At 46.7% G+C, this 23276-nt stretch overlaps 1 protein-coding gene across 2 annotated transcripts in view; it reads left to right on the forward strand.

Moving 5' to 3' along the window:
• The window catches only part of Myh10 (myosin heavy chain 10), a 119219-nt gene that overhangs the window by 69594 nt on the left and 26349 nt on the right, over positions 1–23276 (forward strand). For both annotated transcript variants that reach the window (XM_029546082.1, XM_021211456.1), the window contains exons 13-22: positions 2413–2586; positions 5188–5361; positions 5981–6095; positions 17459–17652; positions 17738–17859; positions 19304–19373; positions 19586–19746; positions 20061–20169; positions 20274–20405; positions 21691–21897. In XM_029546082.1, coding sequence (XP_029401942.1) covers positions 2413–2586; positions 5188–5361; positions 5981–6095; positions 17459–17652; positions 17738–17859; positions 19304–19373; positions 19586–19746; positions 20061–20169; positions 20274–20405; positions 21691–21897 — 1458 coding nt within the window. The remainder of the gene's footprint in view (positions 1–2412; positions 2587–5187; positions 5362–5980; positions 6096–17458; positions 17653–17737; positions 17860–19303; positions 19374–19585; positions 19747–20060; positions 20170–20273; positions 20406–21690; positions 21898–23276) is intronic.

The following is a 23276-nucleotide window of genomic DNA, read 5'->3' on the forward strand; positions in this document are numbered from 1 at the left end:
TGAGTTCGAGGCCAGCCTGGTCTACAGAGTGAGTTCCAGGACAACCAGGGCTATACAGAGAAACCCTGTCTCAAAAAAAAAAACCAAAAAAAAAAAAGATATTCAAGCATTAGGCTGGGCAGTGGTGGCACACGCCTTTAATCCCAGCACTCAGAAGGCAGGGACAGTCAGGACTATACAGAGAAACCCTGTCTTGAAAAAAAGGAAGGAAGGAAGGGAGGAAGGGAGGGAGGGAGGGACTGCAAGCATGGGGGCTGGAGAGATGGCTCCACAGTTACACTGAGTGGCTGCTCTTGCACAGGACCAGGACTGGGTTCCTAGCACCCATGTGACAGCTCACAGCCATGTAAAACTCCAATTCTGATACCCTCCTCTGGCTACCTTAGGTACTGCATGTATGTTGTACACAGACATACGTGCAGGCACATAAAATACAATAAAAAATATTTTTAAAAAGAAATACACCTTTTAAGCTTTTAAATGTTAGTCAGGACTTAATTTGATAATTCAATGAGGCGGGGGGATTTATAAACTCAAGTGAATTAGTGAAAAGTGAAGGGATTTTGGATGAGGAAGCACTGCTTTCTAATTACAGAGTCTATAAATAACACGAAGTTGTACAAGAATACAGCTCGTGAGCTGTCGTCTCAAATGTTTCCTTTTTATACTGAAATTCTCTTGGAAGATGCCATGTTTGGCAGATTGGTACAGCTGTGGAGAGAGCAGACAGAAGGCAGTGTCCACCACGTGTCCTCTCCCAGACAGACACTACCCACTCATTCTCTTTTAAACTCTTGAGCATCCTAAAAGAGCATGCTGTGTTTCAGTGTGCCTTTTTTCCTATTGTATTGGTCTACTTAAAGCTAAACCACATCTTTTATAGTACCACTGACTTAAATACCAACAAGGCCACATGGAGTTGCTCATTCAACAGGCATTGTACCTCTTGGGAGTAGCCAGTCATTATGATAGACACGGCAGCTAACAAAACCAAAAGTTCATATCCATATGAAGCTTACTACTTGTTTGCTGTACTTTAAAAGGTATAATTACATTAGTTAATAAGATCTACATTCTAGGGTTGGTCAGGTGGGGTTTTTATCAGAAAAGCCGCATTCCCGAAGGAAGCACCACTAGCAGACATCTGGGCCTCTCACCTGGGTGCTGTTCCTTAACTTCTTCCCTTGGAACCTCTCGAAGGGTATGCAATGGATGTCAGAAATTGGCTCTTGCCACTACTGGAATTCAGTATATTCGACTTAGTAATTAATTTACAGCGTTGGAAGGCAAGCAGTGTGCCCTCCTGTGGGGCAGTGACCTCATTCTAAACAGCAAACCAGCTTCATGGGCTGTGGGATACTGAGTGACCCTTACAGACCATAAATCTATTATTCTACGGAGAGCAAATGAACCTCTCTAATTTAAAGCCACTTGTTATAATGAAAGAGGTTATTTATGGGTACATACTACTTGTGTGAACAGCATGGAAATAGAATATGGGTTATACTTATAGGTGAATAAAAGAATTACATGTCTTAATTTATCTACTAAGCAGAACAATAGAACCGGGGTAGGGGGGACAGCATTCATGGACGAATGAGGGCAATGGCAGCAATGGATGAAGGATGATCAGATTCACTTGTCACAACAGAGCAGTGTCACATTTGACATCTGCTAAGGTCAGGCAGCTGATGCAAGAAGGACCCCATAGGAACAGGAGTAGGTTAAGAGCATTGTGTGCCAGCTGACTGTGCTCCCAGCAACAATTCCTAAGCTGATCCCTAGTTCCATCCTTTACATTACTGTGTAGCCTGCGGCCTCTGAGGAGAATGGACACAGGCAGGTGCAGCCTATAGCTCCTCATAGCTCCCCTAGCTCACAGGCCCACGAGCTCACCAGGATACCCTGAGCCTCTTCCCTCTCCAGGTCCTGATGATGCTCTTCCCTCCTCGCTTTCTATTTCATTTATTCTTTATTTCTATTCCTTAATTGTTCATTAGTAAGCACTGAGATATTTGGTAATGTGGTGTAGCTGTCTATTCTCTCTTAGCACCTCCTCCCTCTCTGTGTGTGTCTCTGTGTGTCTCTCTGTGTGTGTGCACACGTGCATGCACACTTCTGTATACTCATGCACACACAGAATTCAGTTCTCTTTCTACTCCATGACTCCTGGGGATTGACCTCAGCTTATCAGGCCTGGCTGTAAGCACCTTTACTCCCTGAGCAGTCTCACAAGCCCTCTCTTACCTGTCACAGTGCTGTGGCGGTGGGACAGATGTGAAAGACAGAGATAGTCATTAGCTCTAGTAACAGTGGTGTCTGTGCTGCCTACAGAATAGTTTAGAATGAGATTTTGGGGTAACTAGATGGCTAAGTATTCCTGTCTTCCCTCCCATGACTCAAAACCTTCAGCTGAACTCCTTCGAGCAGCTGTGCATCAACTACACCAATGAGAAGCTACAGCAGCTGTTCAACCACACCATGTTCATCCTGGAGCAGGAGGAGTACCAGCGAGAGGGCATCGAGTGGAACTTCATCGACTTCGGCCTAGACCTGCAGCCCTGCATCGACCTGATAGAGAGACCTGTGAGTGCCTCCTCCCTGCCCAGCTTCCTGTTCTGTTGAGCAGAGCCTTTAGTTTTCTTTCTGGCATAATCAGAGACAGACAATCTAGAAAAATTATATTCTGATAACACGATTTACGTAGCGGTGAGTGATCAGGCAGTCAGAGCCTTTGCTAGGTCTCCTCAGGTGCAGCCTCGAATCCCTTGTCCTTGTCCTTGTCCTTGTGCATGTGCCAGATAATATGCTGTGGTCCTCACAGACCAGAGACCAGTGTGATGATCCCACTGGTGTGTACCTGTCAAAGGGTGTGTGCTGTTCCACTTCCTTCCTAGGTAATACAGGTATACTTAGCTGAGAACAAAATATGTCACATAAACTTAGTTTTTAAATAATTGAATTTGAGCTCAGCCTTTTGTAAGTATTTTTTATTTTGACAGATTTTTGTTTTTGAAATATGTTTGAGGAGGCATTCTGTTGGCAAATATACATTTAAGGACACACGATGTGAGATAGTCCACAGCTTAGCTCTGCCAAGATAGAGTCAGCTAGTCCTTCATAATAGTTCCTGCTTCACTTATGGTCTGTCAGATGACTCTGGGCCAGAAGGCTGGTGACAGATGCTGGGAAGGGAGTGAGAGGATGTTCTGGGGCAGCACTGGGTGGTACAGTGGTCACCGTAACCAGATATCCTAGACACTCCAGGCAGGAGGAAATAAGCTCCTTTCTACTTCCCCTCTTGGCCTCCATGGGCACCAGCACCCGTGTTCACAGACACAAAGATAATAAAACAGATCTAGGATTTAGGAATGTTTTCACTCAAGGGGATTGGAAATTGAATGTTACAATTCCTGTAACCTTAACATTGGTGTCATGCTTAATTTCTCAGACCGTTAACAGTAGCTCCAGCTACCTGCCCCTGTGATTCTAACTCAGTAGCCCTGACTGCCTGCCCCTGTGATCCTGGCTCAGTAGCCCCAGCTACTTGCCTCTATGACCCTGGCTCAGTATCATTAACTCCCTTCCATTGTAACCCTAAAACAGTAGCCTGCCACTGTGACCATGGCTTCTCCAGAAGTATCCCACCTTGGACAATGTGGATTATCATCTCTCTTTAACTGATCTGACACCCCAAAAGCTCTTTGAGAAGGAACCAAGGGGTAAAGGTCTCCCTGTAGAAGGGTTCCTAGGTCCCATGAACTGTGTGTGTCATTCAGCACATGCCTCGGTCTGTCACCATCACATCGCTCCATTTGTACTCAACTGTAACCCCTACTTGCCTTCCAAATAGTATCTTCACCCAGTAAATACCTGAAGAAAATAGTTTCTAAAGTCTTATACAAAAAGAAAAACGAAAAGATTCAGAATGTGAGTTCAGTGCTGTTCAGTTCAGTTCACATGCTGGCTGGCCGTGCTGGCACTATAGTAGTAAACAGTAACCCAGAAGCACTACTGAGGAGCCCACGACTCTCTAAATAATTTATCTCTCTCTCCAAGTCACTTATGTTGAAAACGAAAGTCATCCAAGAGAAGGCGTGCTGTAGATCTTTTATTATTTTTAATTAAGACATAATTCACATGCATAAATGAACATAAATGAACCTGTGAAGGCTGGAATTCAGCAGTTTTGTACTATATCCTACCACTAATTCTACATTTTCATGACCCCACCACAGTACAATCCTGATACCTGGTAGCCCTGCACATACCCAGCATGGCGCAGCTGATGTGCCCTGGATTTGCCGCAGCCTTTTAAAGTTGTGACGGTCGTGTTACCCCCTCTCATAGGTTATTAGTCACTTTTCTGTTGTTTGGATAGAACAAAGCGACTCACAGAAGGAAAGCTTTAACTTAGGCTCACCGTTCCAGAGGGAGGAGAGGCCACTGAGGCTGGTGATTGTCGCAGCCAGCAACAGTCACGGTGGCAGGAACAGCTTGAGAGTGAACCAGGAATGGCGTTGTGTGACTTTGAAACTTCAAGAACTAAGAACTTCCTCCAGCAAGGCCACGCCTCCCCCAAACAGCACCACCAGCTGGGGACTGAGTATTCAAATGCCAGAGTATGGGGACATTTTTCCTCAAACAACCACACCGTGCTGTACTGGGTAATAGCTTCAGATATTTTACCAACAAGAAGTGGTACAGCCTATTGAATCATCGGTTAAACAAAAACTTAAACGGCTTAGCACAGACGGTGTCTGCTTAGTTAAGCTTTATAGTATACCCAGCAGTCTTGAACATAAAGTGCTTACTTTGACACACACACACACACACACACACACACACACACACACACACACACCCTGTCCCATCCTCTCCCCCAGCTCCTTTCTGGCTTCTGGATTTGATGCTTTTGTGGAGCATCTACTGTAATTAGTTTACTTATAATGTACATATTTTAAGATTTCAAGGCTCAGCCGATAAGTTATCCATTTCTTCCCGGTACTTAGTGACTTATGGTCTGTGTTTGAACTTTTAGCTTGTTACGGCTTGGATATACTTTCCATTGGAGGAGTTAGTTCTTTCATAGCTCTTCACAGAGTTGTTGGTTGTGGCAGTAAGCTGCCAGTCCCCAAGGTGGTGCCATGGCTGGCTTTGTTGGTCCTCACTGCCTCTCATTCTCAGGCCAATCCCCCTGGCGTGCTGGCCCTCCTGGATGAAGAATGCTGGTTCCCTAAAGCTACAGATAAAACATTTGTTGAAAAGCTGGTTCAGGAGCAAGGTTCCCACTCCAAGTTTCAGAAGCCACGGCAACTGAAAGACAAAGCCGACTTCTGCATCATCCACTACGCGGGAAAGGTGAGAAAACCCTAGGCTAAACTCCGTTAGAATGCTGCATGGCGGGGCTGGGGAGGCGCTCAGCAGGGAAACGCTTGCTGCCGAAGCATAGGATCAGTGAGAGACTGCTCAGAAACAACGTGGAAAGTGATAAAGTGGTCCTGGGCTCCACATGCACACGAGCACACCACACACAGAAGCGAAGAGCTGCCAGGCGTGGTGGCACACACCTTTAATCTCAGTATTAGGGAGGCAGTGGCAGGCAGATCTCTGCATTCAAAACCAGCCTGGTCTACAGAATGAGTTCCAGGCTGCCTTGGCCATAGAAAGACCTTGCCTCCAGAAGAGGAAGAAGAAACAAACTTGGCTGGGCATGTGCTGCACACTTATAATCCTGGCCCCTGGAGTCAGGAAGATCAGACCCTGTCCGAGAGAGAGAACAAAAGAGATAGAGAGGAGGGAGAAAAGAACCACTGTTTGTGGTTTTGCCGCACACTGTGGTAAGGCGACAATGACCTGCCACCAAGACGGTCCCCACAGTCCAGTGCGGGATTGTTTAGTGAAAGTCTTTGATTAAGACTTCAGATGGTACTGAGTTGTGTGTTCTTCATTTCCTCTCCTTGGCTCTGGTGTGGGGCAGGTGGACTATAAGGCAGATGAGTGGCTGATGAAGAACATGGACCCCCTAAATGACAACGTGGCCACCCTCCTGCACCAGTCCTCGGACAGATTCGTGGCTGAACTTTGGAAGGATGGTGAGATGAGCTTGTGTCTGTATTTAAGCTTGGCCTGGATCCTCTGTAGCTAAGGTTTATTTACAGTTCTCTCACATATGTGTGTTTGTATAGATCCATACGTTTTTATTGCTTTAAAATCTTTCCCTAGAGCACGGCTGCCGATATGTGAGAAGTTTCCCATTTTGTGAATATTTGGGTTAAGAAATAAATACAATCCATCTGCCCCCTTTGTCAGACGTTGTGGGGCATATGGAAACGGTATACATTCAGAGCCACAGGAAGCTACAGGATCTCTCAGGCTTCCCAGTGACAGACAGTTGAGGTTATGACATAAAGACACAGGCACAAACAACCTGAGAAGAGCCTTTTCCTGGTGTGGTACACAGGTCTAGCAAGCTGTATCTTCCATCATGCATGCATGTCACAAACACACAGTAGCCTATGAGTAAACTCTTTGATATTCTGCATAGGGACTGGTTGCTTCTGTTTTCATTAATCTTTATAATTCTTTTGTATATATGAACATCAAGGGATTCCTGATTTCTGGTGACATTTACCACAGGGTAGATTTTACTAGGATACAATATGCTTGTATTTCTTTATACCTAGTAGGAACACATCTTTTAGGGCTTAGCTCTCTGCTATCCTTTGTCCTGGTTATGTCTCTCTTCACTGGGCCTCAGGTGACTCCCACTGGTTCAGTAACTAGCTCGCTTTTCTTGTTACGATCCCAGGGTGTGTTAGCTTAGCCATCTTCTCTGGTTGAGAGAAAGAAACACAATAGATAAAGAGGGTTTGAGCAGTTAAGGCAAAAGAAAGAAAGAGAAAAAGAAGGATAAGGAGAAAGTCTTCAGGGGACCAGTGACCACGTGAAAGGCAGTGTACTGACGAATGACCATGTGTAGTGGGCAGGACAAGTATATGAGGGGGCTCGTGGAGGGTGGCACACCACCCACACGTGTGCCTGTGTCCTGGGAAGAGACGTGCCTAGGACTCGACCCTAGGAGAAGGCTGGCTCTCCTTCAGGTGCGCAGTGTCCCTTGTAGTGACCTAGTTAGTTAAAGTACTGTCTGAATACACAGCAAAAGATCTGGGCCTCACTCAGTCCCTAGTTTCAGAGTGGGGCTTTTCTGCACTATGATGTTAAGTCTTACCACCATGGAATCTGAGAAACTAAATATGAAGCAGGAGAAAGGTCTGGGCGTAGGTCATCCCAGGGCCATGGTACTTGAAAGCAGAGCACTGGACAGTTGGCCGTGTGAATGTGGAGTGTCTCAAAGGAGTGGCATGTAGTGCTGTCTGTCATAAATATCTGCCTAGTCATTACCAAGGGATAATACTCAGCCCCTCTTCTCTAGCTCAACGAAGAGGCTTGGCTTGGGGCAGGGAAGGGAGTAGAATGATCTGGAATGGAGACAGAAAGCCAGCACTCAGGAGTCCATTCTGGCTAGATAGTAAAGGCTGGGCCAGAAAGGGGCAGAAAGCAGAAATGAGGCTGTGGTGATGTTTGCAGCCAGGCTCAGCCCTAGTAACCTGACCCAGATGCAGGAGTGCTCAGACTTCATTGAACAAAGAGCATCAGCATAGATCTGTTCAGTCTAAATGTAGATAAAATGGCTGTCTCCTGGGTTGATGGGGGAACCCGCTAGAAGTGAGGGCTGCAGAAGGTGATGGTTGAGAAAGGGCTGTAAAGGGCCCAAGACTGACAGCTTAGTAAGAGCGGTTCAGTCCTTCTCTCTCTTTTCCTTACCCAAACTGCCATTCTAATCCCTTGGAAGCATAAAAGATGCGTCACCTGCTCACAGCAGACTTGTTGCGCAGTGAAGACTATGGGAAATCTGCATTTGTCTTTGTCTTTTCTCCCAGCTCTCTGAGTTTCCTCCTTCCATGCTTCTCTAGTTGCAGATAACTGGAGAGGATCGGGTTTTAGGATAAAAATTCTGTAGGTGAGGGTAGGGATGGTGGCTGGAGTGACGAGCCCATGTGTGGTCACTGAGGATGAAACTTACAGTGGGGGACGTGTGTGGAGAGAGTGCCACTTAATACACACAAGTACGTTCTTTACTTGATTACAGAAGTTCTCAGAGGGAATTCTGTCTGTCCATATTTAGTTTGCTGCTCTGACCATTCAGGCTGCACTATGCCAATGTTAGCCCTTCTCCTGCTGCAGATGCGGCAGCTCTCATCAGGGTAGGGTGAGGGGTCTCATTTGTCCCGAGTCAGTTTGGCTCTGCTAGCTTCTGCTCCCCTCGCAATGTCACTGTTAGGAGGGCATCCTGTCACCCCTCAGTGCAGGTGGACACCTGGTAAAATCTGAGTGGCAGGAGATCTGAGAGGTCACAGGCTATTGTAGGACATTGTGCAGGCGGAGAATCAGTCCCAGACTTTCCTAGGCTTAAGGACTGGATTTCACTCACAAGGACAGTGGCAGGCTCAGAAGTTAGATGAGGGAGCCAAAGTGGAGAATTGTCACTTTGTAGGTGTAGAGATCTCTTGGGCTAAGAGGAACTTTTTTCATTGGGGGAAAAAAAAAAAAAAAAGTGGTCCTGATGAAACATAAAATTATTTCCTTTTCCTGCCATTGAAATGCATGAGTCGGCCACAATGGAAAATGTATAATGCTTGCCTCCAGCTTGCCTAAGAAGGCACAGTCCCTCTTGAACTGTAGACACTGTGTTACAATCCAGCTTGTGTGTCTCACTCACACAGGTCTTTCAAGCCCAAACCAAAAGGAGTGAGGGTGTAGATGGCAGCCCTGCCCTAGAGATTCCCAGTGCCCTGCTTTTATTAAAAGCTGATGTTTGGGGATCTTTCCAACTGTGTAGGAATCCATGCCCTTTTTCATGCCTCTGTATATAAACAGCAACAACTAAAGAACGCATGGTCGTGCACATGAGCCTCCTAGGGCATTTCCATGAGTAATGGCATGATCAAAAAGTTACAATACCTTAACATTTGCTACAGCAAAACTTGAGTAGTTAACCGATCTTTTAGAAATTTGTATTTGAAGTAAATTATTTTTCCAAAATCTTTACTGGAAATTTGACAGTAAATCCCCTGACTTTACATTTATCTTAGTGTTCTAATTTAACTGACGTCTTGCCCTGATTTACTAACTACAAGACGGATTAATTAGTACCTCATTACTCTTAAGTATTGTCACTGTGGCATGATGATCACACCTGGTGTTGGGAATATGCTCTTTTGATTCAGCCTGAATGTATTATATAAAGAACTGGATTCAAATGCACAGATTCTTGAAACAGTAATTTTGACATAGGCTCTGCCCTGGACCAGCTACTTTGCTAGCCCCATTTGAGAGTTTACTTGTGATGTCAAATGTCTTTCCCACTAACTGAAGTGTTTGTGTATCTGCTCTTGTGTCCTGTTTCCACTGTTTCTCTGCCTTAGAGATTCAGACTATTCAGAGAGCTTCTTTCTATGACAGTGTTTCTGGTCTTCATGAGCCACCAGGTGAATGTATACCGCCTGCAGGGCCTCCAAATCAGAAGGGTCTCAAGGCCACAGGAGAAGATGGCGGGGTGGGGGCTGGCAGGGCGGCCTGGGAGGTGGGGTGTTGTGGGGGTTTCTGGGCTTTCTGTTCGTTTTGCTCACAGGCCTGCATGAACGTCCCATTTCATGCTCTCTTTTATTACTTCCCGGCAAGTGTTTGAGTGCATAACCTATTCAGTCGCTACTGCCTATACATCGCTTGTTATTTTATGCATAGCACTTAGAGCGTTGCATATGGAAAGGTATGTCACTCACTACCTTTCCAATTGTGCCATTTTGATACACACTTCTGCAAGAAAACTGTTAGGATCTTATCTGCTCGGTGACATCTCTTCTATCCCTGGATCACCTTGTACGGTTTCAACGCCCAAGGAATCCTACGAAGGGAGTGTCTCTCTCTAAATGACTGTATTTTGTGAACAGGTGTTTGCTGACCTCAGAGTTGTTGTTGCTTTGGATTAGACGTGGGATGTTGTCTAGCTGTTGCCTTTTTTTTTTTTAACTGAACCTATTTTGCAGTTAAGGTACAGTGCAATGTTCTTGGAATTTATACTTTGCTCTTGAAATTGAGCTCCAAAATGTTTGGATTTGTAACTTGTATCCTTAGCCCTATTTTCAGATAGATTCTAGCCTTGGCTAGAGGGTCCCAATGTCCAGTAGAACAAGAGGCTTACCTAGCCTTCCAATTCTTAATGAAATTCTCAAGTAGCAATATTCGATCATAAAATCACTTTCATCTTATAAAATGTGTGAATTTGGGACCAGGAGAATGCTGAACTCTAAACCCATCTCAGAAGTTACTTTTAAAACTGTCACCAGGCTGGGCTGTGATAATCCACAGCAGGATTCCTGCCTGCCTTTCTAGCTGACACTGAGTAAGCCAACTGCAAATCCAGAGTGGGAGGAAAGAGGAGAATGTGTCACACGGCACAGCCCACAGTGAGAACACCCCTGAACTCTGCAAGAGGAAACCTTTAACCCAATTGTCTGTGACCTTGGGGGCCACTGAGGGTGCTGGGGATGGTGAGCTAACATCGTGGTTTAGATCTGTGCAGTCTTCTTATGTTTGTGCTGTCGAAGGTTGGCATTTTGGGAAAGGCCAAGTCAGAAGGATCACACCAGTTTAAGGTCAGCATGGGCTTCACAGTGAGCCTTGGTTTCAAAACTACAGAAAAATTAGCAACGTGCCATCTCCAAAGGTCTCTGAAGGAGGAGTCAAGGCTGGTTGAGGGCCCTCAAGGGAGCAGCTTCACCCAGCTCTGCTCCTGTGAGTCTTGATCTCTGGGGTGCACAGACCAGGCATTTGTTCTTGCTGGCAGGATCCAGAACAGAGCCTCTCTCCAATGACTTCATCTTAGTAAACTAGCAGCTCGCCCATCACATTCCCACCATAGCACAAAATCTCCCTGGCTCTGTCACTCCTGTGTTGTGAACTAGCCTTTGGTTGAACTTCTTAATTGAACTGAGGTGGCAAAGGTCTCAAACTCTCTTCTCAGAACCCACCCACCCATCCATCCACCATGGCTATGTATATAGTCTTTGAATTTGTGAATATTCTATAGCAAAGTCTTCTCTCCTCAAAACCTGTGCATGTATCTGAGGAACTAAGGGGAAGGTGGCAGGTTTAAAGATGGAAAGGTGAGGCACTATGTTTGGCAGTGCTCTCCTGGGAGACAGTGAAAAAGTCTAGGGACAGACTGCGGGTGGCTGTGACATACTAACCTGTAAGGAAAGACCAGCAGTCCTGCAAGCTCATATAGATGCTGTGTTTTCAAGTATGTTGTAGCCAGGGCTACATAGACCCTGCCTCAAAAACAAAACAAAAAGCAACAGAACAAAATATAGTCATAGTATTGGGAAAATACATTTTCAAGCTTTTAAAGAAAGAAAATGAAACTGCGGTAAAGAGATTTTTGAAAAGCACCGAAGAACATATAGGAAAATGGTGACAGGGATTCCTGCCAGCAAACATGGAGGTCTGATGGGCATCTGCTGTAGCCTGAAGGAATGAGCTTCCTGTAGATAGTTTGGGAGTCCAGATTTCTGAAGAGAAAGCAGACACGTGGGATGCAAGCACTGAGCTTAAGTATGGCTCCTCGGAGTTAGTGATGGCTGATGGCAGGGACTGGACCCAGACCAGGCTGGATTCTAGCCATCTGCCCTGGCACTGATGTGTCCCAGTGGCCTTCACACATAGATAGCACTGTTGGGCTTTGAGCCCCGTGTGCCAGATTGCAGCTGACTGATCTGAAAAGGTACCAAGAGTGAGAAATAACACAAAACGTGGGAAGTGCCAGGAAGCAAGTTTTAATTGCTGGCAGAGACTTCCCTACCACCTTCAATCCTGCATGCAGAGACGCCATCTTAAGATAGAGTAGCAGCTATTAATGCGACTGAAACTCAGACTTACCTTAATTTATGGGGGAAATTATTTCAGATGTGTTTAAAATATGACAGGATTTTCTGACTCCAAAAGCAGCCCTATCCAGTGAGGCATAAAAAAAGCCGGATAAAATGGTGCGTGTGGAAGGACTGTAATCCCAGAGAGATCACAAGGCCACCCTGAGCTACATAGTGAGACATCTCAGACACTTTAAAACACTTCAGAGGAAGTTCCTCATAGAAAAGCACTAGGATGGCAAAACCGTGCTCCCACTGAGTCTGCAGACTTACCCAGTGGTCACAGCATCCATTCAAATGCCATCTAAGCTTGGGGTTGGTCAGCCCCAGTCTGCTTAAATTATCGTTTTCAGTGAATGGGTTTGGTTGTCGGTTGTTGTTGTAACATATGCCTTAATGTTTTTTTAGCTTGAGTTTTATCTCCACTACAAAGTTCAAGGAGCAGTATTTCCATACTGCATCTGGGCTGACTGACAGTTGACAAGAACACTTGCGTCTTGGGGTCATCAGGAGCATGGGAAGCACCCTAGGTTTTTGTTTTGTCTGTTGTTGGTTTGTCAGTTGGGTTGGGGTTGGGGGCTTTTTTTGTTTGTTTTTTTTTTTTTTTTTTTTTTTTTTTTTTTGAGATAGGATCTCTCTACCTAACCCTGGCTATCCTAGAATTCATTACATGGACCAGGCTGACCTAGTACTTGATGTTCAGGGGGTGCAGTTGCAGTGGCTGCATGTTATCTATTTTCTTCGTTTTTGTTTTTAAAATCAAATCCACATTAACTCATAGCCTCCCCAGCCTCGGCTGATGGACAAGCAATCAGGCTGGACCACCAGCATCTACCTGACAGGAAGGAAGAGGCCAGGGAACAGTAGTCCCTGAGTGTGGGAAGGGAGAGGCCTGCCTGCCTGGTCAGTTCTCCACTAGTGCTGGGAGTTGAGAAGGAGGGCCAGCTCCTTACATCAGTTAGCCAACCTCTCTGGTTCCTGGTGTTGCCCTAAGAGTATCTAACTGCTAAAATCCTCCTGACAGATCGGCTCTAAGTACCAATTCCCTCCTGGTTGTAAATCTGTAACTGTAGGGTACATATCATAAAGATGTTTATGAGGCTGTTTTGGGGAACTCACAGCAGGTCAGGGGGTCCTGTGGCTTGCCTTGCACCTGCTGGATGGAGACCCTTGTGGGAGAACGGAGCTTACATGCTCTGCAGCCCTGAGACCATCATTAGGCTTCCCCACTCTTTGGCTTGTATTAGCCACAATAAATTTCAAGTACTTAGCTTAGTAAGCACTAATATTTCTGCCAGATTGAAAAAAGTCTTTGAAAACATTTTGTTCCTCCTTGCCTCCGAGGTTGTCGTCCATGGGAAGAGCTGGTTAAGGGTCCTGGCAGGAGACAACATCACCCTTATAAAAACTGGTGCTGGCAGTTTATAGCAAGATAGATGAGAAACCCCTTTTTTTGTAATTATGAATATAAACCCATCTAATTCCTGACTGTTTAAGCTTATAGGGTAATAAATTGTAGTTCAAAACACTTGCAATTGTTAGCACCAGTCTAGGGAACTACATAATAGATCCAGTGCCCATCACCAGCCCTAACTAGGCATGGCGAAGTGGCCCCGTGCTGTGGCTTGCTGCTGCTGGCTCTGGTGTCTCATCATTTACATAAGAAAAGCCCCTTCTAAAATAGACCATTATCAGAGTTTAATGAAGTCATACATTTAGTGATGTGCTGTGGGCCATTTAATGACTCCCGCAAGTGTTTCTCTGTTACCCATAAGATAGTTTTTTCTTAGTGCTGGGACCCAACTCCCGAGTTTTAAATGGTAGATTTTAAAAAGACAAAACAACCTGAAAGTCTAAAGCATTGGCTTTTGGTAAACCTGAGTCATTTTTTAAAGTAATCCAGTGCTATTGGATTGGAAATGAGGTAGTGGTGTTTGTGATTGTTGACTTTGCAAACCACCTCACCTCTGGCCTCCCACAGAACTAATGTAATTAGATCCTTGGACAGTAATGGTAGTCATGGCACCGTCCCTCCCTTGTGATGTGCTGATCTGTTCTTTTGGTAAACTTTATTTTCTTCCAGCATCTATTAGGTAGCTACAAGGTGCCAGCACCATGCACCAGCCTGCACTGGATCGGCAAGGCAGCAGCAGTTATCTAGGCTGTGGTCATGCACCAGCCTGCACTGGATCGGGAAGGCAGCAGCAGTNTCTAGGCTGTGGTCATGCACCAGCCTGCACTGGATCGGGAAGGCAGCAGCAGTTATCTAGGCTGTGGTCATGCACCAGCCTGCACTGGATCGGGAGGGCAGCAGAGTTATCTAGGCTGTGGTCATGCACCAGCCTGCACTGGATCGGGAAGGCAGCAGCAGTTACCTAGGCTGTGGTCAGAGATCACACGACCGTGGGGACAGTTCCCATGGCCCTGAGAGTGGCTGGGGAAATGTCCTCCGGGGGAACACTAAGTCAAGGAGAGAAGCTACCCAGAGCAGTGTGGGGTATTTTCTCGGGTTTGTCTGCTGAGATGTAAAGGTCAGGAGGGAAAGCCTCTGCACTGTGAGCCTCTCGGGGACCAGAGCCTAAGGAGCTCTCAGGAAGCTAAGGAGTGGGGAGTTAGCCATGTGAGCAGAAAGGATGGATAAGTCCTTGGACCTTGGAGCTTGGCTGGCTGGCTGGCTGAAATGCAAGGTTGTGTGGGAAAGTGGGCAGAGAATACCAGCGGTGAGCACAGAGCAGGTTCAGCTACTGCCTCACCACAACGTGCACCTCCTCGCCTCGCTTTCAGAGGAAGGAGCTGGGATTTGTTGCAGTTGGAACCTACCACAAATCACACGCTTACTGCTGGCAGTGTCTCAGACTCTGGCTAAAGTTATGCTAACACTTGGGCATGTGTGACAGGAAAGGATTAGTGGGGTGGAAGGCCAGAGAAAAGACCCCTCGTGGAGTGTCAGAATCCCAGGAAGAGCCGAGTCCAGGCAGGAATGGGAAGGTGGGTGGGCAGCTGGATACAAGGACTCAGTGCCTCCCAGCTCCCATTGGGAGTGAGCGAGCAGTGCTCCCACTGGGACAGATGGGGTAAGGCACGGATGAGTACTGTTCTTATCTGTCCACTGTCCTCTTGTTCCCTTTTCCAGCCCAGAGTAGTCCTAGGCCTTCGTTTTAGTTTCCCCACGGGCACCTGACCAGTCCCATAATTGGAACAACTTGTTGACAATCCCCAATTTACCTATGTTACCCCAGCCTTCCTTAGCAGGCTGCAGCTTCCAGCCCGCCCTAGACAGCTTACTCCACGTGTCTCCACCTTACCCATGACCTCATCCACCAGCCTCTCAGCTCCTCAAGCCAGAGCCCTAGGAGCTGCCCTCAACACATCTCCTTTTCATACTGAATTAATCGTGCAAAGTAGATCTTCCGTCAGAATATGCTTGGACTTTTCTTAGCCATCTCGTCTGTGATGTCACTCGTTCGGGCTGCCATCATCCCAGGAGCAAGCCTGGGCCTTTCTGCCTTCCTGCTGTCACCGTGCCTCCCTGGCCCCCTCCTGCCCTGCACTTGTTCACTTCTCCGCAGTCTTCATGTAGTAAATGGCAGCACCCAGAGAGAGATCTCTCACCTGCGCTCCCCACTTTGAGATGTAACTAATTAAAAGTATACTTTGTTCTTTCCCTAACACATGAACTAAGAATGTCAGTAACAGGTGTCATGAGAGCAGACGCAGTATTGTAAAAGCAGACATAACCGGGACTTGATTTGGTAAGAGTTTGTGGGAGGCAGATAAGACTTATGATGTCCTGCTGGGAGATAGTACATGGATCTTTGCTAAGGAGGACTAGGTAGCCAGGCATATGCAATTTACACTCATAAATGAAATCTCTTGGCCTATAGCGTGTTGGGAGAAAAGAAGGCGACTAACATCTGTGCTCATTTCTTGTCACATCCTAGAAGCATTTCACATGAGTGTAGGTCCCGAGAGAGTGCCAAGATAGATGGATAGGTAGAAGAGAGGTCATCTTGGATCACAAGACTGACTGATCTGGGAGGCCACTGGAAAGGCTGGGAGTGGGCGGGGCCATTAAGGCCAGAAGTGAAGAGTCTAGGAGGCTGCTGTGATGGCAACAGGTAAACATTCAGGGTCAAGAAAAACGAGCATCGCAGTGCCCATTGCCTTAGCAGCGGGTGGGTCACTGCCTGGGCAATGCTGGGGGATGGAAGAGGTGGGCTAGCAGCCAGGTGTCCGGACGCTGGGGAGATAGTGGAGGGAGGCGACAAGGAGCAAGCCTGTCAGCTGTAGAAAGAAGCAGGGCTCTGGTGATGCAGATAAGAAGTGGATTGGTCCAGAGGTGATGGAGGCTCAGCATTATAGGACAGGAAGGGGTGGTTGGCGCTGCAAGTGAAAGAGACAAGTGAGTCCTCCGTGGTACGTGACAGCTGGACTCCAGGGCACTGACTATAGCTGTGGGGGAGCAGCTTACATGCATGGGCCTGGAGCCACAGTGCTCTTCCTCATCCATCCTCCAGCTTCCATTCCAGACCCACCTCAGGGCTCTCACTCCAGGAGCTCCTCTGCTGCAGAAACCTCTCTGGAAGTCTAGAGTCACCTGAGAGCTTGTACATAGAGTCCCTACAGAGAAATGGGGTGGCTGTCAGGGTTGAGGAGAATATCAATAACAGGTCAATTCATATTCTGATTTCTTTAAACTATTCAGGAAAGCACATGGCATCTTAGGAAGCAGACGTGCTAGGGGCGGCTCCTTCACCGTCTCACCAGTAGGAGGACCTGCTGTGTGGATATGTAAAAACACCACGTGCTGTAACGTGCTGTAACGATCTAGGAATGTCGGAGGAGGCTCAGTCAGTGGTTTTCTGAAGAGTCGTTCCCATTTTGTGGTTTTGCATTACTTGCACTTTGAAGAGCTGGCTGGGGTTCACACATTGCGCAAACTCAGAGTGATGTAATCTTCCTGCACTGTTCTGGGGCTCAGATGGCTTTCTCAGAGCTGTGTGCTGGCTCAGGGTAACTCTGTCTGTATACCCCGGGCGCATCCACAGAGCGGATCAGGGCAGGCACTCACTCACCTTTATGTGTATCAAGGAGCCATTTCTTCTTGTGAGACCTTTCCCAGCATCAGTTTGTGTATCAATAATGCCAGCCAGAGATCCTTCCATTTGCCGAGAAATGGCAGATCTCACACAGGCAGAACATAGCAGACAGTGGGCCCCTGAGACTAGTGCAGTGGACGGCACCTACCCCAGTGTGGTAGGTGGGACTTGTAGGCACTGCAGAACCCTGCCCTATAAGTGTGTGGCTGTAGCTCCACGGCTTGTGCAGTGTCTGAATGTGCTGACTGCCTTTCCTAGACGGCACCTCTACCATCTGTTCCCAAAGCTTATGCGCTGAATTATCACTGTCCCCCTTCCTCCTCAGTCACACCCTGGTCACAGCCATTCTCTCTCCTCTCCGCTCCCCAGTGGACCGGATTGTAGGTCTGGACCAAGTCACTGGGATGACTGAGACCGCGTTTGGCTCTGCGTATAAAACCAAGAAGGGCATGTTCCGAACTGTCGGGCAGCTCTACAAGGAGTCTCTCACCAAGCTGATGGCAACTCTCCGCAACACCAACCCCAACTTCGTCCGCTGCATCATTCCAAATCACGAGAAGCGGGTATGTAAGGCGGAGCGCATGCGTGTTCTGAGGTAATGGAGCCTGGAGGCCGTGGTTAAACTGATAAACTTGTCTGCTTGGTTAGGCTGGGAAACTGGACCCGCACCTCGTGCTGGATCAGCTTCGCTGTAACGGTGTCCTGGAAGGGATCCGGATCTGTCGCCAGGGATTCCCCAACCGGATAGTTTTCCAGGAATTCAGACAGAGGTATTTATCGCTGACTTTTACCTTTTTTGTCTGTATGTCCATACATAACTTAACATGGATGAGAATGCCAATATGATAAGGATGCTTTTCCTTTGTTCCCTGCAAAGGGGAGATCCTGGGTTTCCTGTTGTAAAAAAAAGCAGCTTCCCCACACTGAAGAACATGCTCAGGCTTCATGGCCCGGAAGTTAGCTGTAAAATAAGCCAGACGGTTGGAAACTTAACATGGTTTGTTCAACCACATCTACTTGAAATTGTTTTTCAAGACAGGGTCTTGCTGTGTAGCCCTGGCTGTCCTGGATCTCTCACCCTGTAGACCAGATTAGCCTTAAACACACAGATCCACCTGCCTCTGCCTCTGCCTCTAGAGTACTGGGATTAAAAGCAGGCGCACCATCACCAGGCTTGATATAGTCTTAAAACACATTTTAAATAATATTTTAAAAAGATAACAGTCTAAAAATAGATGAATAATATATGTTAAAATACAAATAAAAAGAAATTTAAAATCCTCCAATAAGGATTCCTGAAAATATTTTAGGATGTTTCCATCTTTCTTCAGTAAATGAATCTGTGTGCATATAAATTTTTTTCTGTGATTGTGTGTGTGTGTGTGTATACAATGACAGACTTTAACAAGAACAGAGAAAAGAATAGACTAGAAAATGATTAAGGTACAGACGGAGCCTGACAGGTTTGCAGTGGAGACTGATGCAGACGGAATGGGAAGTGCAGGGGGGGGTGTGATTCTCTAAAGTTGTTAACGCGGTCGCTTTTCTCCCTTTCTCTTCTGGAAATCAGATCTCAAAGTATTTCTATTGTTGATCCATAAAATAATTAGGGGCTCTCGGGTCAAAGCAGGGTCCTCACAGCCTGAGTCGCCGCACTTCCCCCACCCCTCACCCACCCTGGTCTCAGACAAGTCAACTCAAGGAGCTGCTGCAGCCCTAAGTGTTGTCAGGAGCCAGCTGTCTAATAGTAGTCACTTTTTATTGCTGGCATCCGGGGCACCGTGTTATAATGTCCGCCTTTCTGCTTTAGGTTTCCTAACTAAGGTGTGACTGTGTGCCCTGAAGTACGCATTTTAAGCACACAACTCTGAGAATGAGCCTATGCCTGCTTGCTGCATGTCACCCTGTTCTCATGGACAGCCTTCCTTCTCTGTTATCTGATAAATGCTTCCCAACTGACTGGCTGGAAATACAAAGAGCCAAATAATTTAATCTTAAAGATGTGAACTTTTTTGTGGGAAATAAAGGAAAATGCAAGGTTTTCAATACCAGTTCTCCTTCTTCTCTGCTAGATCGCTAGGCCTGTGCTTTGATCTGAGAGAACCTAAGTAGGAACTGGACCTGCAGGGGGCCTGGGGTTATTACCTGCCATCCCTGCTCTGTTCTCAATTGGTGTACTCCAGTTCGTGAAGGCTATGCTTTTTCTTTCTCCAGATATGAGATCCTAACTCCCAATGCTATTCCTAAAGGCTTCATGGATGGCAAACAGGCCTGTGAGCGAATGGTAAGATTTCTTCTTTTGTTGTTGTTTTTGGGTTTTTTGAGAGGGTCTCTATTGTGTAGCCCTTTCTGTCCTGGAACTCCCAGAGATCCCCCTGCCTCTGCCTCCCAAGTGCTGGGATTTAAAGGCCTGCACCACAACATCTGGATTTTCTTTTTAATTATTATTATTCTGATTTTCCTATAGCAAAAATAAACAGGCTTCATTTCTTTTAGATCCGAGCTTTAGAACTGGACCCAAACCTGTATAGAATTGGACAGAGCAAGATATTTTTCCGAGCTGGAGTTTTGGCGCACTTAGAAGAAGAAAGAGATTTAAAAATCACTGATATCATCATCTTTTTCCAAGCTGTGTGCAGAGGCTACCTAGCCAGAAAGTAAGTGGACTCGGGCCTCCAGCATCTATGATGCAGAGTTTAGGGCTGGGCATTGTGTGTGGACCATGATGCAAGAGAGCATGAGATTGACAGGCTCTAGCCTCGTGGATGGTGTGTTTCCATGGGAGCAGCATCTGGATGTACAGATGCACATCCCAAACATCACAGGCACCAGGAAAACACAGAGGGCCAAGAAATGAAACACAAGGGTTGGAGTTGTGTTTCAGCCGAGGTCCTGGGGAAGCCATGCCCCAGGGAGCTTTGCTGTAAGCCAGTCACACCCCTGAAGGTATGCTTTCCTTACTGTTCCTCAGGGCCTTCGCCAAGAAACAGCAACAACTAAGTGCCTTAAAGGTCTTGCAGCGGAACTGTGCAGCATACCTGAAGCTGCGACACTGGCAGTGGTGGCGTGTCTTCACGAAGGTGGGCTGGGCCAAGGTCCTCCTAAAGACACTTCTGCATGATGGGCTCCTGGATCAGCAGGAGAGATGCAGAGCTGTAGTGATGAACTGTTTACCTTGTCACAGGTGAAGCCTCTCCTCCAAGTGACCCGCCAGGAGGAAGAACTCCAGGCAAAAGATGAGGAGCTGCTGAAGGTGAAAGAGAAGCAGACAAAAGTGGAAGGGGAGCTTGAGGAGATGGAGCGGAAGCACCAGCAGGTGTGTGCACCCCCTCTACATGCAGTGTCCTGGCTTAGTGTCTACTGTTACCTGTTCATTATGAGCAGCCACACCAACTGCCTCCTTGTGGTACAGGGGAGGGTTTTCTCTCATTTGTATAGTGTGTTTTCACCGTAGAGATAATGGCTAAATTGGGCTTATGGTTTAGATTTATGTAAGTTAAAATCAGCCTCAGCTCTTGCCACTCTCCTTCCCGATCTTTGGACACACAGCAGACAGACAGATCATGTTTGCTATGAACCTTGTGTTTAATCCTGTGTGAGGCGGGGCTCCTGGTGCTGTCTGCTTGTACCTGCTTGTAAGGACAGAGAGATGTAAAGGGCCACATGGCCGAGCAGACCCCACTCCAGCTTTTCTAGTAACAGGGATCTTGCCCACTGCAGACACTTGCTCAGAAACTTTGATGGGTGACAGCAACAGTATCAGTGTTAAAGGCAAGAATATCATTTGGTATGTGATAGGCATTGGTAGTTCCCAAAAACTTTGTTGGTTTTTAATGTTTTGTTTTGATTTGGTTTGTTTTTTCAGTAGAGACTCCCTTTGTAGCCCAGGCTGGTCTCAAACTCATGGCAATCCTCTTGTTTCAGCCTCCCACATGCTGGGATTATAGGCGTGAGCCACCACACCTGGAGCATTTATAGCACTTTAATAGTCCCCTCTCCTACTTATCGATCCCTTCCTAACATAATGGACAAACTATAATCCTTAAAGTGTAAGAACTTCGTATGTATTATTCGAGATAACTTAGGGCAATAGAAACAACCAAAAATATCTCCTGTATACAAAACATACTTGAAATTTCTGCCAGATATGTTATGTTGTGTTTGTTGTGTTTGAGGTCGGATCTCTCTGTATACCCTTGGCTAGCCTGGATCTTGCTGTGTAGACCAGGTTGGCCTGGTACTCACTAAGATTGTGCCTGTGTGTTTCATGTTTTTAACTTGCTGTGTCTGAAACAGTTGGCACTGACTGCTGAAACTCACCCCGGGTGAGTGACATCCCTGTGGTGTGTGCACCCTGGGCAAGTGACGTCCCCGTGGTGTATGCTCCCTGGGCGAGTGACATCCCCGTGGTGTGTGTACCCTGGGTGAGTGACATCCCCGTGGTATGTGCACCCTGGGTGAGTGACGTCCCTGTGGTGTGTGCACCCTGGGCGAGTGACGTCCCGTGGTGTGTGCACCCTGGGTGAGCCCTGGGCGAGTGACGTCCCCGTGGTGTATGCACCCTGGGTGAGTAACCACCATACTCTGAATTGTGCTTTCAGCTGCTGGAAGAGAAGAATATCCTGGCAGAACAACTGCAAGCCGAGACTGAGCTCTTTGCTGAAGCAGAAGAGATGAGAGCAAGACTTGCTGCCAAAAAGCAGGAACTGGAGGAGATTCTCCATGACCTCGAGTCTAGGGTAGAGGAGGAGGAAGAGCGAAACCAGATCCTGCAGAATGAGAAGAAGAAGATGCAAGCACACATTCAGGTGCCTGCCATAGTTCTTAGCGTTCTTTTGGATCTGTTGAGCACATGGATTCCTGTGTCTATGTGTCTTAGGTTTTAATAGGTCCTGTGTACCACTCAGTCATTTGAACCATAGATTTAACAAGCATAGGTTTATTATTTCAGCAGGAGTCTTTTGCGCTCCAGTGTGTCATCTTACAGTGTGAAGACACAAGGTCAGAACCCACCCAGGATCTGGAGCATTCCATAGAGCTTAGGTGTCTCTTTATATTGTTGTTATACTTCTTACGCTTTCCCCAGCGATTACATGAGCATCTCCTCCCTGGCTTGGCTCATAAGAAATGTGCAGCCCAGGGAACAGTTAACCCAAGTCTGGTACCTTAAAGTGTCAGCTCTGGTCACAGAGCACACTACCATGCAGAGTGTATCCACTCAGAGCTACCTTAACATTCTTTTAAACCTTAGTTGGGGACTGGAGCGCAGGTGCCACGTGACCTGTGTGGAGCCAGTTCTGTCCTTCCTCCTTTCCATGGGCCCTGGGGACTGAGCTGGGGTCGTTAATGCTCTGCCTGCAGAGCATCTCTCCGGCCTTGCAGCTTAGGTTTTAATACAGTTTTGTATGTGTGTGCCATGCTACAAAGATCAGAGGACAACTTGTAGATGCGAAGTCTTCCGCAGGTGTGGGTCCAGGTGACATCAGGCTTGACAGCAGGCACCGTTGTGCCCTGAACCATCTTCCTGGCCCACAACCTATTTTTATACTACATTCTATTTTATACTAAATTCTGTATACTACTTGCACATGAGATGCTTGCAGGTCTTTGTAAAGACTAGCATTTCCTTACCATATGTATGTCCTACACCAGTCATCTTCCTGCTCTGTTTATCATGGTGCGAGGTTCGCGGTTTCCTGACTAAACGCACGGTGCTGCAGTGCTGCTTTCATCTATTAGCTCTGTTATAACTGGAAGTTCATTCCAGTGCAACCTGAAATTACTCATGGCATTATGAAATTACTAGGTAGGCTTTTTCTCTTGTGGAATGTCAGGTTCCTAATTGACTAGACAGCCCTGAGACCCACGTTTGGACCCCTTCCATGGTTTTTTTTGTTGTTTTCCTCTGCCTGTGGGACTTTGGGTGATTTCTGATCACCTTTTTAACAGAACTGTCTTTATATTTGATTTTGAAGATAAGTTTCTTGGTTTTAGCCTTAATATAACTATAGTAGAAAACCTAGAACATAGAAAAGTACGTAGAGGCCCTCTGCCCTGGCCCCGTCATAGTCCCATTATTTTTCAAGAATTGTTTGAAACAGTGTACGGATTTGTTTTAGTCGTTGAAATTATACTAACACACAGCTGTGCGTCTGCCGCCTTATGAGTGTGCAGAGCAGAAGTACAC

This window comes from Mus pahari, chromosome 14 (assembly GCF_900095145.1).
Source record: "Mus pahari chromosome 14, PAHARI_EIJ_v1.1, whole genome shotgun sequence".
Lineage (NCBI taxonomy): Eukaryota > Metazoa > Chordata > Mammalia > Rodentia > Muridae > Mus > Mus pahari.